The 17900-nt window shown below is 45.8% G+C and overlaps 1 protein-coding gene across 1 annotated transcript in view; it reads right to left on the reverse strand.

Moving 5' to 3' along the window:
* Nucleotides 1–10020: 10020 nt before the first annotated feature.
* LOC143790899 (uncharacterized) overlaps nucleotides 10021–17900 on the reverse strand; it is a 63836-nt gene continuing 55956 nt past the window's right edge. The window contains exons 3-4 of the mRNA XM_077279188.1: nucleotides 17078–17126; nucleotides 10021–10778 (exon numbers count right to left, since the gene is read on the reverse strand). Coding sequence (XP_077135303.1) covers nucleotides 17080–17126 — 47 coding nt within the window. The 3' untranslated portion in view covers nucleotides 10021–10778; nucleotides 17078–17079. The remainder of the gene's footprint in view (nucleotides 10779–17077; nucleotides 17127–17900) is intronic.

The raw sequence follows: 17900 nt of genomic DNA on the forward strand, positions 1-17900 counted from the left end.
AAAAGGGTCGTTATGGCATCTATATGCTCCGATATTGAAAGAGAGGTGGTTAATGCTCAGGGGGGCTCCCCTGCTGCCTGTCCGTTAGGTAAACTGTTTGTGCCTGTGAATCTTCGTCTGAGAGTCTTTAGCGAATATGACGATTCAGTCTTGGCCGGACATCCTGGTAATAAAGCCATCAGGTGTTCATCAGGATGTCTGCAAGTATATAGCCGAATGCAGTGTCTGTTCGCATTCTAAGACCTCTCATACTTGTCCGTCGGGGTCTATCCAACCATTGGAGATTCCCAGTAGACCTTGGAATCACTTGTCAGTCGATTTTATCACGGATCTACCCGTGTCAGCCGGGGAATACTGTAATTTTGAGGTGGATAGATTCAGTAAGATTCATTTTCTTGCATTACCAGCTTTAAATAAGGCGCTTTAAATAAGGCCAAGACCTTTGCACAAATTTTCATCTGGGAAATTGTAAAATGACATGAGATCCTGACCGATATTGTTTCTTACCGGGGGTGCGGTTTATTTCCAAGTTTTGGAGGCGTTTTGCACCCGTTTGGGATCCATCTGCCGTTCCTTCTGTATTTCACCCGCAGTCTAATGGGCAAACTAAACAGGTTAACTAGAATCCGGAGACTTAGGTGTTTTGTGTCTGAGAATCAGAAGGATTGGGTTACCTACTTACCGCCAGATAAATTCACATTAAATAATCTTTGTTATGAGTCTACTGGTAAGTCCCTGTTCTTCGGGGCGTATGGGTTTCATTCCCAGCTCAGCTTATTTAATAAGAATCGTTCTTCTGAATTACCTGAAGTAGAACGGTTTTCATCATCTATTATGTTCTTGTGGCAGGGGGTCATTGATAATTTGAGGAAGATGGTGTCCAAATATAAGAGTGTGGTTGATCGGAGATGTTTGGTGGGCCCGGACCTGTGTGTTGCTGACTTGGTGTGGTTGTCCTGTAGGAACATTAAGTTGAAGTAGTGATGAGCGAGTGTGAGCGTTACTTGAGTTTCTTTGAGCATACTCGAGTGGTCTCCCAGTATTTCGTTGTGCTCGGAGATTTAGTTTGTGTCGACACGCAGCTGCATGATTTGCGGCTGCTAGACAGCTTGAATATGTGTGGGGATTTTCTAACAAACAGGCAACCCCCACATGTATTCAAGCTGTCTAGCAGCCGCAAATCATGCAGCTGCCTCGACATAAACTAAATCTCCAAGCACAAGGAAATACTTGGAGACCACCCGAGCATGCTCAGAGAAACCCGAGTAAAGAGCATACTCACTCATCACTAAGTTGAAGGTTCCATCTTGGAAACTGGGTCTCAGGTTTATCGGTCCTTAGAAAATTGTAGCTGTCATTAATCCCATAGCATTTCACCTTGCTTTGCCACCTACCTATGGGATCTATAATGTGTTTCATTGATCTCTCCTCAAAAAATATGTTGCATCATCTGTACCATCACCGCTACCACCAGTTCCTGTCATTGTGGATGGAAACTTAGAATTTCAGATAGCAAAAACTATGAATTCTCATTAGTTCGTTGGTTGCCTCAGTATCTGGTATATTGGAAGGGATACGGACCTGATGAGAGGATGTGGGTACCAGCATCTGACGTCCATGCAGCCAGACCGATCCAGTCTTTTCACGTGCCACACCCTGATAAACTCAGTTCTGAGGTTCCGGAGATCTCTTATAGAAGGGGCGGTAATGTCACGGGGTTACCGTGACAGAGAGGAGTCAGATGATTGCAGCATCTGGCTGGATGGGAGGGTAGCAGTTGGTGGTTATAATTCCCTTTCCTTCTCCTACTTTGGTTTTACTTCATCCTCCACTTCCCCATGCATACCTCTGTTATATGTGACTGAATATTTGTATGCCTGGTATTTTCCCTGTTCGTGTTACCTTGTTCGTCTGGTTGATGTGCTATGGTGCACAACTACACCCCTCTTCCATGGGTGTGAGAAGGGTATTGACAAAGAGCGGATTCAGGAGATAAGGCAAGGTACGTGGCCCCGGCATTTTCACCTTCAAAAGTAACCCTGGGAACAGGGTGAGCTAGGGCGCCCCCTAGTGTTAGGGATAGGGAAGGAGCCCCTGGTCCCGGGTCACCCAACAACAGATTTTTGACAGCAGGCCGGCACCTTCAAGGAATGAAGGGTAAGCTCAGGACATGTGTCCAATTTGGAGACCCAGAGGCTAAATGGGGCAGACCCTTCACTCAGTATGTGGAGATGTGTGGCCACATACTCTTCCACCATGTTACTGAAATGCTGTCTCTTGTTAACATGGAAAAATATTAGATGGTGGTGTTGGATGTTGTGGTATGCTGAGAAAGGTTTTCCACATTTCGGCCAGGCAAAGTGATCACTCCCTTCAGAGATAGTACCATTGGCAACTTCCTCCTCCTCTGCCTTGTGCTTCCAATGAGCTACCACTGTCAGGTGCGTCTATCAACCTATGGTTGTATTCCCACATTTTCCGATCATGCTCCAGTAACAGTAGTAAGGATAGCACTTTGTCCTTGATCCAGTAGGGTGGCCACCTAGTAATCAGCACTGGTAACAATCCGACCAACTTGTCGATCATTACACAGGCACTGCAGCATGTATTCACTCATATCTGCCTGGCTGTCCAGAGGCAATGACAAGCTATCTGGGGGAGAAGTATATCACCTGTTTTCTGTATCCCCCCAGCCACGCTCCAGTGATGCCCGTGAGCTGCTTTGAATGCCACCATACTGTGAGCACGGTTCCTCCTCATCCTCCAAAACTGTTACCTGGCTGGACAGTTGTATACGTGGCTGATGTTGGTACAGGAACCCACCCTCCGAGCCATGTGTGGACGATTGGCATGATAATGGTCTAAATGGTCTCTGTTCCTCCTCTTTTTCCTCCTGTGCCACTGCCTCCACCGCAACATCGCCTGAAGTATTTATCAAAAAGGCAAGTGGGATAGTTACTCTGATCATGGTATCATCAGCGCTGGCCATGTTCGTGGAGTAGTCAAAGCAGCGTAGCAAGGCACATACATCCCTCATGGAGGCTCACTCATTGGTCGTGAAGTGGTGTTGCTTGCAGAGCGAAACTCCACTATTGCCTGCTGCTGCTCAAACAGTCTCTCCTGCATATGCAAGGAGGAGGCAGAGAGCGGGAAGCCAGAAGTGGCGCAGACAGGCGAGCAGCAGCAGGGTGAGAACGCCGTAAGAGCGCACCGACGGACGGCACTTTCTGCAGCAGTTCTGATATCTCTGGGTAATTTTTAAGGAAGCTCTGCACCAATAAATTCAGCATATGTACCAAACAAGGGATGTGCATCAAACTGACTAGGCCCAGAGCTATTCCGAGAGTTTTCCCGTTATCACACACCACCAGGCCAAGCTTGAGGTTCACCAACCACTCATCGGTCTGTTGTTTGATCCCTGTTCACAACTCCTTGTTTCTTGTTTAAACACATCTTGTTTAAAAGACACCCTCCCTAATAGGTGAGGTGGTCTCCCAGTGAGTTATGAGGTCCCCTGGTCCTGGTGTGGCCTGTGCCATGAACCCATAGTCCCTGGTCTTTGTGTCGCCAGTCCCGAACCCGAAATCCCTGGTCCTTGTGCGGCCAGTGCCTGAATCTCATCCTCCACTCTGTGTGTGGCCAGAGAGACAGTATCCACGACCTGTAATACTGAACATGGGCCTATCCAAGTACCCCGTATATCCAGACAGCTACAACCAGTCTCTGAGTCGGTCCTGTCTGAGTCTGTGTGACAGTAACAGTTCTACCCATGCATCCTGAACCTATTAGTCTGAATGGAGCCTGAGTCCATTTCAGTATCCGTTCTACCGAAGTGTCATGTCGGACGCTATTCACACTAGGGCGTCCAAGAGACAGCGGTAATTCCACATTCGTCCACTATACGTTCTGTGGCGCCGGCTAGACTTTATCCAGGTTGTCTGGGGTTAATCTAGCTGGTAATCGGGTTGGAGGCTGGGTCACGCCCGTGGCCTTTAAATAGTCATTCTGGACTTTGGGCGTCGCCGATTATAGCTTGTGTCTTGTGCCTGGTGATCTCGGTCTGGAGTGGTGGTCTAGGAGAAGAAATATCGTATCTGGTGGTGTATTATCCTTTGTCATATTTCTCCTTCCTATATTTGTATTTGTTTTGCCCTGTGCACATTTTAGTATTTTCCTGTGTGTCTGCGGCGTGGTGCGTTTTTAGTTTTCCCTGTCTGTGCTTTCTGTAGGGGTTGGTGTGTGGTCTAATCACTGGGTGGCAGGTGGAGGTTTCAGCATAGGACTGAAACAGGAGTCAGCGTCAGGCCTGGCGGCCCAGACAAGCACACCATCAGTGTAAATTCTGGGAGAGGGACAGACAGGGTTTTCCCTAGTCTGAGGGATATCGCAGGGGCCCGGGTAATCAGCTGTAGTCTACCCAGTACCCGCATGACACGAAGATCCAGAATCTAGTAGTCTGAATGGAGTCCTAGTCCTATCTATGTATGCGTATCTGACCTTGGGGTCAGCAGCTGTAGTCCCAGGGGCTGCCTAGGAGTGGTACCTGGCAGCTACCTGCAGCCAAGCTTGACTCCACCATCAGGAGCTCCAGTGAACACCTGGTAGCCGCCTAGGTACGGCCCTCCTAGGTAAGCCCAGCTGTGTGGCACAGTGGGTTTACTAAACCTGCATGCATAACACCTTGACTTCCCCTGCTTGTCTGCAGTCTCCTGATGCCTTCCGCCCACCTGCGGTTTCCTACGCTTCGCCTGCCTACATCCTCCTGGATCTTCTATCTGCCTGCGGTCTCTTGGATGTCTTCCACCTGACTGTGGTTTCCGTCATTCCACCTACCTGCGGTTTCCTGGATGTCTTTCGCCTGCCTGGGGTTTCTTCCATTACACCTCCCTGTCTGTGGACTTCTGTCCCTTGACTATCCTTGTCCCGTGTGCCCCACCTATGTGTTGCACAGACACCCGTCTGCCCACCCTGACCTTGGGCTTGGAGGATGCACATCACCTTTTAAGTCTAACCTATTATAGACATCAGATAGGTATTAGTGATATTATCTTAATCTATTTTACTTTTTTTTTGTAGTGGCATGAATTTGGTACCTTCCATAGAGATGAGAGCTCACCCTTTTTAGAATGTGTGCTGAACAATAAAGAAACAACAAAACAAAAAGTTACAAAAAATCATACCATGCAGATAAATAGATAAAGAGGCATTTATTTTCCAGTTTGAGTTCCATAGTGGTTTGGTAGAGAAAATATACAGAAGACTAGTGTAACATATAGCACAAACACTGAACCATCCTACAGCTTCTATCCAGGGCGTGTATATCTGTAGTGCTCACATAGAAACGTAACATGGAATGATGTGTAGTGTGGTGAGGTAGGAGACGGTACATTGCCATTCACAGTGGGTTAGGGTCACTAATACTATTGCTTGGTGCACTGGTGACATTGTCAGTGAAAGAGGTTTGCAGCATAAGACCAGAATAATAAAGCACCAATTCCAGTATACAAATCCCATTAAATAGACTCAATCACATTCATTCTTACATCGATGAACAATCATTCAACTAAAATTCTGACAGATAACGGGCTTATCACTGGTACCTTAAGCGAAAAATTAGTAAAATGTAATAAGGTGTATTCTACATCTGGATACTTATAAATCATTAAGAATGACATTTACATCTCGGCTGCTATCATCTGTTCAAACCATCAACCATTATTGTCTCTTAGGTACGGGCTAAACGTGGGACCTAGATCAAGGGTTAACAAGTTATCTCCAAAGTTAAATGAGAGTCGGAAGGTATTGAGTCGCACACGTGTTTATAACCACAGTCACTTCGAAAAAGAAAAGTGTTTCCAACTCCTTCAAGAATGATATTGGTTGACCAATAGGCATACACGTTCCAAGGGAATCAATTACCAATGTCCACAATGTTGAATTGAGGAAAATCTAGTTTATTTAGTAAACAACAACAGAAAATACGTTTCGGAGCGCAGTTGGGGTCTCAAGGCCAGAGATTAAGCTGCTTAGTCTCTGTGCTTAAGAAAGGCGTGCTCGCTCCAAGGCATGTTGGCATTGAAGATCTTGTTCACTAAATAAACTGGATTTCCCTTAATTCAACATTGTGGACATTTGGCATTTTTTGGTAAGTGTTCCTCCATCTATTTTTCCACTAATCATTGATCCACCATGCCTTATTACATAGCCTAAGAGTACTGGGAGCATGAACCTGTCAAAATATTGGTTAGATATGGCATATATTTCTCCACAAATGCTGAGTCTTGTAGAAATAGAACAAATTGTGTGAAACATGTTGTATATAATATAATTGATTAATGATCATAAACTTCCTATATTCTGTCCTTATTTGTATATATTACTTTATATGTACATGTATGTGGTTTTTATGTATGTATATCTATAATATAGATATACAGTGGGTACAGAAAGTATTCAGACCTCTTTAAACTTTTCACTCTTTGTTTCATTGCAGCCATTTGGTAAATTCAAAAAAGTTAATTTTTTTCTCATTAATGTACACTCTACACCCCGTCTTGACTAAAAAACAAACAGAAATGTAGAAATTTTTGCAAATTTATTACAAAATAAAAACTGAAATATCACGTGGTCATAAGTATTCAGACCCTTTGCTCAGTATTGAGTAGAAGCACCCTTTTGAGATAGTACAGCCATGAGTCTTCTTGGGAATGATGCAGCAAGTTTTTCACACCTGGATTTGGGGATCCTCTGCCATTCTTCATTGCAGATGCTCTCCACCTCCGTCAGGTTGGATGGTGAACATTGGTGGACAGCCATTTTCAGGTCTTTCCAGAGATGCCTAATTGGGTTTAGGTCAGGGCTCTGGCTGGGCCAGTCAATAACTCCTTTGTTATTTTAGCTGTGTGCTTAGGGTCATTGTCTTGTTGAAAGGTGAACCTTCGGCCAAGTCTGAGGTCCAGAGCACTCTGGAAGAGGTTTTTCATTCAGGATATCTCTGTACTTGGCCGCATTCATGTTTCCTTCAATGACAACCAGTCATCCTGTCCCTGCAGGTGAAAAATACCCCCATAGCATCATGCTGCCACCACCATGTTTCACTGTTGGGATTGCATTGGGCAGGTGATGAGCAGTGCCTGGTTTTCTCCTCACATACCGCTTAGAATTATCACCTAAAAGATCTATCTTCATTTCATCAGACCAGATAATCTTATTTCTCATAGTCTGGGAGTCCTTCATGTGTGTTTTTTTAACTCTATGGGAACTTTCACAAGTCTTGCACTGAGGAGAGGCTTCCGTCAGGCCACACTGCCATAAAGGCCCGACTGGTGGAGGGCTGCAGTGATATTTGACTTGGTGGAACTTTCTCCCATCTCTCTATTGCATCTCTGGAGCTCAGCCACAGTGATCTTCGGGTTCTTCTTTACTTCTCTCACCAAGGCTCTTCTCCCACGATTGCTCAGTTTGGCTGGATAGCCAGGTCTAGGAAGACTTCAGGTGGTCCCAAACTTCTTCCATTTAAGGATTATGGAGGCCACTGTGCTTTTAGGAACCTTGAGTACTGCAGAAATTCTGTTGTAACCTTGGCCAGATCTGTGCCTTGCCACAATTCTGTCTCTGAGCTCCTTGGCCTTTTCATTTGACCTCATGATTCTCATTTGGTCTGACATGCACTGTGAGCTGTGAGATCTTATATAGACAGTGTGTGCCTTTCCAAATCAAGTCCTATCAGTTTAATTAAACACAGCTAGTCTCCAATGGAGGAGTATAACCACGTCAAGAAGGATCACAAGGAAATGGACAGCACGTGACTTAAATATGAGTGTCTGAGCAAAGGGTCTGAATACTTATGACCATGTGATATTTCTTTTTTATTACATTTGCAAAAATTACTACATTTCTGAGGTTTTTTTTAGTAAACATGGGGTGAAGAGTGTACATTAATGTGAAAAAAATCAACTTTTGTGAATTTACCAAATGGCTACAATGAAACAAAGAGTAAAAAATTTAAAGGGATCTGAATAGTTTCCGAACCCACTGTATATATATACTTTTATCACGATGGCTTAAAGTCCATCCATGACCACAAAGTGAATGCCAATCAGTGCATGAAAGGGATTTTCTGCTTTCGAGTTCCTTCAGCCATAGGATTGCGGATATTGAAAATAACAAGTGCAGTAATACTCCCCCTTCCCAAGTGTAGAGATGCTTTTCTGCCACCAGTTTTTGTTGACAGGCTGCAGGGGTGACATCATGACTACTGCGCATGTGACTGCTGCAGCTAATCATTAAACTCAGCTGCTCTGCCAATGTAGACAACACTAGCCGGTGAGGTGCGCTGTAACCTAGACACCACCTCTGGAGATTGTCAACAAAGACTGGTGGCACAGAGTCATCTTTAGACCTGAGGAGGACAAGTATTGCTGTATTTGTTACTTTCAATAGCCCCAAACCAATGGGCTGAAAAAAGTTGAAACAGGAAAATCCATTTAACTTACTGTCACACCCTGAGCGATCCGTGCACCATGTTTACACACCCACAATATTTCCATCTGCATTATGCCATCACGGTTACAGCAAGTGGTTGACATGCACTGATACACATCTATGTAGTTCATCACAATACCATCGCAGATGCTTCAAGCAGCAAGCAAAGGATTGCAGATATTAAATGGTATGTGAAAACCTGTTTGAAGAGGTGTCCTCAAGTTATTACAATACTTTAGCTAATTACACAGCATGAAAATAAATAAGTTTGCAATTGACTTGCGTTTTCTGTCTACTGTCCTTCTCGTGCTGTGGGAGATTTTATTTTGCGTGGTGTACAGCTGGTTTCCATGAAGCTCTAGTGCTTCCCAAGGCGAGTGTACACATCAGTTACATTGCAGAAGAGGGGTTAACTCCTAACATGCCAGCCATTTCTCTCCAGCTATTGATGCTGCTTTTACAAATCTTGCAAATTCACCAGCCCGCAGCAGTAGCAACTCGAGGTACATTGCAAATAAAACCATTGATACCTGAATGTGTTAGAGCAGAACTTGTGCTGGGATTTATAGTTTCACTAATACTACCAGAACTATCACTCAAGGAGGAGTGCCCACCATGCCAGAAACCAGAAAGTAAGCAGCTCTGAGCTGCTCAAGACACAAGTTGAGTATAACCCTTTAAGGTTACGTCCACATTAGCAGAGATTCCTTTAAACAATACAATGGAGACGTTGTGATCTGATTCCGTCACGTTTCCTTTTTTTTTTCTTATGAGGCAAAATAGCACAGAACGCTCCAGAAAAGAATGAATGGAAATGTGAACAGAACCTGACATGAGGCAATGATCACTTTAGGCATCTGTCACCAGGCAATGATTATTCCATAATGGGTTTCAGCAGGGTGGCCTTATGTACTATTTAGGGTGCTTTCACACTGTGTTTTGGAACCTGTTCGCTGGTAGCGGTGGGGCTCATGTCCGAAACTCCCCCCGGGATTCGGGCGTATGTGCTGATGAGGTCATAGACTATAATGGTGCCGACACAGCGCGTCTACTCTGATACTCAGAGGCAGTCTACTACGCCTGGGCATCTGCCTCCGGTAGGAGTACATGCCTGAAATTAATGCATGGCATAGCTTAAGTTCAGTTGGCAACATTATAGTCTATAGCCTTGTCAGATCATATGCCTGAATCACGTTTTGCAGGGGCGGGAAGGGGTTTCGGATGTAAGCCTGGACAGGACCATCAAACTGGTGCCAAAACGCAGTGTGAAAGCACCCATACAAGCAACACTTAGGTATGAGCCACATCTTTTGTTTCCTTTTTCAGATTGTCAAGCAATAGCAGCATGTTTAGAGCTGGTAGGATTCACTTTACGAGTTTCTCTGAGTCTAAGGCCGGGGTCCCACTTGCGAGTGTGATGCTAGAAACTCGCGTCGGTCTCTCACATCAACACCCGGCACTGCCGCTGGCACTCGGGACTGGAGTGTGCGGCTGCATGTAGTTATATGCAGCTGAACGCTCCGGTCCCGAGTGCCGGCGGCAGTGCCGGGTATTGAGGCGAGAGACCTGCTCGAGTTTCTCACATTACACTCGCAAGTGGGACCCCGGCCTAAGGCTTTATTCACACACGTGTGTCACAGTCCATAATCCACAGAATGGCCGTGTGTCTCCAGATCCAAAATCAATAGACTCCGAGGCTGTAAAGTTGGGATCAGGAGAACCATGGCCAGTACATATGGTCCTTAGTCAGAACACGGCATATGGATGTGGGAATCGGGCCCCAGTAGGCTATGCAGTGTTTGATGCTGAGTGGCCCATCCCGTAGCCAGATCCCCCTATTACAGGGAAGAGTCACTGCGTGAAGCTCAATTTGTAATATACCTAGATAATACATGCACATGGCTCACTGTGTTCATGTGTTATACTCAAAGTAAACGTGACTTTATGAAATGTGCATATCTGAATAATGACAGGAGACATTTCTGAAAACCAGCACACACCAAAATGTCCAAACAAAGACATCATAGAATCAGATTTCATAAATCTCCCCCTTATGTTCTGTCCCAGCCTGAAATCCTCACTTTCCCACTGGCCAGCTCGCAATTCTAAGGAGTGAAATCTTCCATTAGGACACAGTATAAATGAACAGTAATGCTTTGTAGAATAGCAGGTGAGCACTGTTTGGCGGTTCCATTAGCAGAAGCAGGATCTCTGGGATCTGGGATTAGTACAATGTCAGGAGTACTAATGCTTGTGAAGGAAGATATGAGACTCGTCTGATGATCATTCAATGCCTGCAGAAAAGAGAAGGATTTTATTACAAAGCATGCAGCATTCTTAATATTTGACAGAATAAAAGCAGCCAAGATTGAAGAGCAGTTTTTAGGAACTTTAACATTGTTTACCTATCCTTAGGATTAGGATACTACTGCAATGTCTTGCACATGAGGTAAGCGACATAGGTTATCAGGAGAACTATACTACATTTCTTTTCGGAGGTATTTGCTAATATTATTATTATTACACCTACCTCATATTGGATTTGAATCTTGGAGATGGGAATACCCCTTTAACAATAAACCCATTCGCTACCCAGACTACCAGTGAAGTTAACTTTAAAGGGAATCTGTCATCAGATTTTTGCCACCTAATTTGAGAGCAGCATCAGAGACCCTGATTCCAGAGATGTGTCACCTACCGGACTGCTTGCTGCAGTTTTGCTAAAATTATGGTTTTATCAACAGGAGATTATCACTAGAAGACTAGTAAACCTGCTCCAGGTAGCCCTCCATATTCATGATCTCTGTGTAACACCTCCACCACCAATGATTGGCAGCTTTATGCCTATGCACAGTTTACACAAAAAGCTGCCAATCAGTGGTGTGGATGGGGTTATACAGCTCAGCATTCAGAGAACTGCTAGATCAGCAGCAGATAAAACAGTGATTTTATCAAAACTTCCGTAAGCAGCCCAGTAAGTGACGTATCGCTGGAATCAGGGTTTCTGACACCATATCATGCTGCTCTCAGATGGGATAGCAAAAATCTAGTGACAGATTCCCTTTAACTTTTTCACTTGCACTAGATCACAATAGATATTATGATTTTCCACTTTACTTTGCTAGACTATGAAAGATTTCATTTAAAGAGGTGCTACTAGGACTGGACAATTAATTAAATTAATTTGATTAATTTGCTTTCACATGATAGTCATGAAATACGGCTGGAGTCACACTAGCATATAAAAAATCGGTCCAGTGTTGATCCAGGAAAGTAGGACGAGTGTCATGAGAGTACAATGCAATCCTTCTAAACTGGCATCTGTATGAAATCCGTATGGCATGGGTATGAAATCCGTATGCAATGCGCTTTTAAAGGGAACCTGTCAGCAGGATTGTGCATAGTAACCTACAGACAGTGTCAGGTCAACACCGTTATACTGATTAAAATGATAACTTGAGTGATGAAATCCATCTTGTGGTTCGGTAATCTTTATTTTCAGTTTGTAGTTAATGATATTCTCGTGCCCTAAGGGGGGGTTCCTGTATGTGGTGCTCTGATTAAATATTCATATTGCAGACTGCTGACAGGTCACTGATCCATCACTAACCTGCCCCCTAATTTTCATAATGAATATCCAACATACTGAAGAAAGACACACAAACGCCTCTGCAGGCGTTTAGTGTGGCAGTAACACATTTCCCGTGACTACCTCTTGAAGCTCATCAAGAGAATGCCAAGAGTGTGCAAAGCAGTCATCAAAGCAAAAGGTGGCTACTTTGAAGAACCTAGAATATAAGACATATTTTCAGTTGTTTCACACTTTTTTGTTAAGTATATAATTCCACACGTGTTAATTCATAGTTTTGATGCCTTCAGTGTGAATGTACAGTTTTCATAGCCATGAAAATACAGAAAAATCTGTAAATGAGAAGGTGTGTCCAAACTTTTGGTCTGTACTGTATATCCTCCATCCCATAGTCCAGTGCCCATATACCCATCACACATCCTTCATCCCATAGTCCTGTGCCCATATACCCATCTTATATATCCTCCATCCCATAGTCCCATACCCATATACCCATCACACATCCTCCATCCCATATTCCCGAGCTGGGTGGCGCTGAGCAGGGAGTTCCTGGAGATGTGCTGTTATGTAACTTGGCAGTGCGGCTCTGTGTGCGGCCGCTGATGATGCAATTTTCTACGGTGGTAACAATAGAGCGTGGCAGTCTGAGGGGCAGACAATGGCTGGGAGCTTATGTTCCTGGGGATGATAGATTTCTCCCACCCGCTCAGTGTCTGCTGAGGTGTTGTGGAGTGGGAAAACTGGTGCTCATAACAACCATTCACAGCTCAGCTTTGGTGAAATTAAAGCTGCTTAGTGATTGGTTGGGGCTATGTGGAGTGGGCGTGGCTGATACACACACACATACACTCTATTAGGATTCGGAAGAGAGAAACCCGAGAAGTGGACCTCTGGGTCACGGCTACAGAGCCTCCGAGGACTAGCGGACCAGATAGAGCCACCCCCTATACAGGGAGTGTTTGGAACAGGCCCAAGGAGGATGAAGCCGCAACTGCTGGAGCCAAAGGGGCGACTAAGGACTAGACTAAGGGAGAGGAGTAGACGGGATGAAGTCAGGGCCTCAAAGGTGACAGAAACAGCAGAGACACAGGACCGACAGGGATGGCAGAGAACACAGAGGTGGCAGGAGAAGGAAGAGACACTGGACTGGCTGGGACGGCAGAGACACTGGACTGGCAGGGACGGCAGAGACACAGGACTGGCAGGGACGGCAGAGACACTGGACTGGCAGGGACGGCAGAGACACAGGACTGGCAGGGACAGCAGAGACACTGGACTGGCAGGGATAGCAGAGACACTGGACTGGCAGGGACGGCAGAGACACAGGACTGGCAGGGATGGCAGGGACACAGGACTGGCAGGGATGGTCAGAAACACAGGACTGGCAGGGATGTCAGAGACACAGGACTGGCAGGGACGGCAGAGACACAGGACTGGCAGGGACAGCAGAACACTGGACTGGCAGGGATGTCAGAGACACAGGACTGGCAGGGACAGCAGAGACACTTTAGAAGTAACATGGGGCCACTCCCGGTCATGTCTCACACTTGATGATGTTAGTAACTCAGTAGTGTCATTGTGCTTGAGAAATAATTGTGAGTAACCTATGAAGCGTTGTTCTCAGAACAATGCTCCATAGGTTGCGTGGCTGATACACACACACATACACTCTATTAGGATTTGGAAGAGAGAAACCCGAGAAGTGGACCTCTGGGTCACGGCTACAGAGCCTCCGAGGACTAGCGGACCAGATAGAGCCACCCCCTATACAGGAAGTGTTTGGAACAGGCCCAAGGAGGATGAAGCTGCAACTGCTGGAGCCAAAGGGGTGACTAAGGACTAGACTAAGGGAGAGGAGTAGACGGGATGAAGTCAGGGCCTCAAAGGTGACAGAAACAGCAGAGACACAGAACCGACAGGGATGGCAGAGAACACAGAGGTGGCAGGAGAAGGAAGAGACACTGGACTGGCAGGGATGGCAGAGACACAGGACTGGCAGGGACGGCAGAGACACAGGACTGGCAGGGACAACAGAGACACTGGACTGGCAGGGACAGCAGAGACACTGGACTGGCAGGGATGGCAGAGACAGGACTGGCAGGGACGGCAGAGACACAGGACTGGCAGGGATGGCAGGGACACAGGACTGGCAGGGACAGCAGAGACACTGGACTGGCAGGGACGGCAGAGACACAGGACTGGCAGGGACGGCAGAGACACATGACTGGCAGGGACAGCAGAGACACTGGACTGGCAGGGATGTCAGAGACACAGGACTGGCAGGGACAGCAGACACTTTAGAAGTAACATGGGGCCACTCCCGGTCATGTCTCACGCTTGATGATGTTAGTAACTCAGTAGCGTCATTGTGCTTGAGAAATAATTGTGAGTAACCTATGAAGCGTTGTTCTCAGAACAATGCTCCATAGGTTGCAGTAGACATTCAAAGTTGCCAGCTCCCTCCAGGCTCTGAGCAGCGGTGACATCAGTAATAACGACACCAATCATCAGAGTCGCCGAATCTCATAGAGGCCAGAGAGACTCAGTGACTCTGATGAGTTGATGAGTGGTGTAGTTAATCATGTCACCACTGTACAGAGCAGCCAGGTCTTGCAGGAGCTGGCAGCTCTGATTCTATACTGCAACCATAGGTCACTCCCAGTCATGTCTCACGAGCGATGACGTTACTGAGTTACTGACCTCATCACTAATGATACATGACCAGAAGCGACCTATGAAGCATCATTTTCAGAACAATGCTCTGTAAGCTGGAGTGGACATCGTGATAACGCCATGGATTATGTCGGAGCTGCGCTTGATGCCAGTGAACATTTTAAAGTTGACATCAATCCCATAAACCATTACCTCAATTGCCACCACATCAGGAAAATTAGAAAAAGCCACGCCATGCACCAGAATTGGCACACCTCATGTGATGCCCCAATTCTGGGGTGGCTGCGGGCTTGTATTTTTAGGCTGGGAAGGGTACAATAAACAGGGACCTTCCCAGCATGAAAATATCAGCCAACGGCTGTCTGATTTACCTTGGCTGGTTATCAAAAATAGGGGGGACTCTACATTTTTTAAATTATTTTTTAATTTAATTTAAGTTATATAAGGCTAAAAAACACTCTTAGAGACACATGAAAGGCACTAAAGGGTCGTAATAAAATATGTAGGGGGCTTGTGACATTAAATATCTACAGGATATCTATCTATTGTACAGATCTATTCTTTCTCTCTATTCTATCTGTTTATCTATTCTATATATTATATTCTATTTATATAATCTGTCAATCTTCATATATTATATCTATCTATTCCATCTAGTCTACTCTGATAGTTCAGGCTGTGAATTTACTGTACTTGGCTGATGAAATGTCAGGTTTCCTTTGAGATGTGTGCTTAACAATCGGATGGCACATGCATGGTCCGTGTGCCATCTGATTTTTTCTCTTGCACCCATTGACTTGTATTGGCGAGTGCTATCCGATTACTGCACCCACTCGCAGCATGATGCAGTTTTTTTCCTCAGTCCCATTACATCTGAGGAAAAACTCACAGATGAGCGCTGACTCATTTATTAACATTGGTCAGAGTGCGATGTTACATTTTGGCACAACTTGTAGTTACACAAAAAGTGTGAGACTTTTGGTGTTTTTATACAAGTCCTGAGCAGCTTTGGCAACATCCTAAGGGCTGTCCTACACGTCCAGATAATTCCGGTACCGGAATAAATCGGTACCGGAGATATCCGTGTCCGTGTGCCTGGGAACTCACGTAGGCCATACGTGCGGCACACGTGTGCCGCCCGTATGGCGAGTGGGTACCACACGGAGCATGTGGTACCCACGCGTGTGGTACCCTGCATCGTGCTGAAGCCGCGATTCATATGTTCCCTGCAGCAGCGTTTGCTGCAGAGAAAATATGAATAACAGTGTTTAAAATAAAGATCTATGTGTCCGCCGCCCTTCCACCCCCTGTGCGCCCCCCCGCTGTTCTGAAAATACTTACCTGCCTCCCTCGCTGCTTCCTGGTCTGGCCGCGGCTTCTAGTGTATGCGGTCACGTGGGGCCGATCATTTACAGTCATGAATATGTGGCTCCACCTCCCATAGGGGCGGAGCCGACTATTCATGATTGTAAATGAGCGGCCCCACGTGACCGCATACAGTAGGAGGCGCGGGGCAGAGAGGAAGGAGTGACAGCCAACGTGGGAGCGGGTGAGTATTTTCAGGACAGCGCGGGGGCGCACAGGGGGTGGGGGGGCGGCGGACACATAGATCTTTATTTTAAACACTATTATTCATATTTTCTCTGTAGCAAACGCTGCTGCAGGGAACATATGAATCGCGGCTTCAGCACCATGTGGGGGGGACAGCGCTTACTGTAGCGCTGTCTCCTGCACGCACACGGACCCCAGACGGAGAACGTCCGTGTGAGGTCCGTGTTTTACACGGACCCATTGACTCTATTGGGTCCATGTAATACGTGCGCTCCCACGAACACTGACATATCTCCGTGTTTGGCACACGGAGACACGGTCCGCAAAAAATCAATGACATCTGCACAGATGCATTGATTTTTATGGGTCTACGTGTGTCAGTGTCTCCGGTACGTGAGGAAACTGTCACCTCACGTACCGGAGCCACTGACGTGTGAAACCGGCCTAACAGCGGGAGGAGCCTCACCTTGAGGGGCATACAAGAGTGCGTCCAGAAAAGTCATCATAATTTATGCCACAAAAATGGCATAGTATACGAATATAATGCATGTACTCTAGTCTCTGACTGGAGTACATTTTTTTCTGGCGCCACACAGTAGCTGAAAGTTATTTTTCAGCCTCATAATGAATTTGACAAATCTTACTCCAGTGATTGTTCATCAACACTGAAAACACCGACTTGGGTCAATCAGTCCTGAACCTTTTGTTAAACCTATGTAGTAATGTAGTGAAAACTATGGAGATTTGCAGTAAACAGGTTAAAATAAGGGTGGGATGTACCTTTAGGAGCTTGCTGATGATAGCTCAGATACCACGGCCTCTTCACTATCTAAAATGAAGACAAAAAAACTCATATACTGCTTCAATGTATAAATATTAAAGGGATCATTTAAGGAAACTTAGTGTGCCTTGATATTGTTGTTACATAACTGTTATTGTAGTGCCCTTTACTAGTCTCTTGTTCATCTCAGAATGTCGGCCTAGCGTGACCAGTGTCAGAGATCGTACACACTCCAGCAGCCGTTCCTGTTCTTGTACATGCCAACAAGAATCCAAGCACTAGAGGCGGCATCTTTTCACCAGGACTGGCCGCATTAGGTGGGCACTCTGAGAGGGAAGCAAAAGAACACTAGAGGATGCCATAACAAGAATTTTACAGCAGTCTTTAGAACAATGGAGAATTATTTCTAAATGAATCCTAATGAAAACTTGCTATGTTTTGCTACTTAAGGCTTCTTTCACACTTCAGTTGTTTGGCGTCAGTCTGCTTCGACATAGTGACGGATCGACGGATCCGTCACAATTGTTGAGAAAACGATTCTAACGGATCCGGTTTTTTGACGGATCCGTTATTTGGGGGTTGTCTGGGAAAAGTATTTACTTTTTGGAGCATGCGCAATTGAAAAAGCGGATTGGGGCGACGGATCCGCCGAAATGACGGTCGCGACAGATCCGTCGCCCATAGGCGCCCATTCTATGGAATGGCGGACGCGACGGATCCGTCACGAACCGCCATTTCGGCGCAGACAAAAAACGTTATAATGTCCGTCTATGTGTAGATGACGTCCGCCCAATTTCGACGGATCCGTCACATGGCGGATGG

Source organism: Ranitomeya variabilis, chromosome 1 (genome assembly GCF_051348905.1).
Source record: "Ranitomeya variabilis isolate aRanVar5 chromosome 1, aRanVar5.hap1, whole genome shotgun sequence".
NCBI classification, from domain to species: Eukaryota; Metazoa; Chordata; class Amphibia; order Anura; family Dendrobatidae; genus Ranitomeya; species Ranitomeya variabilis.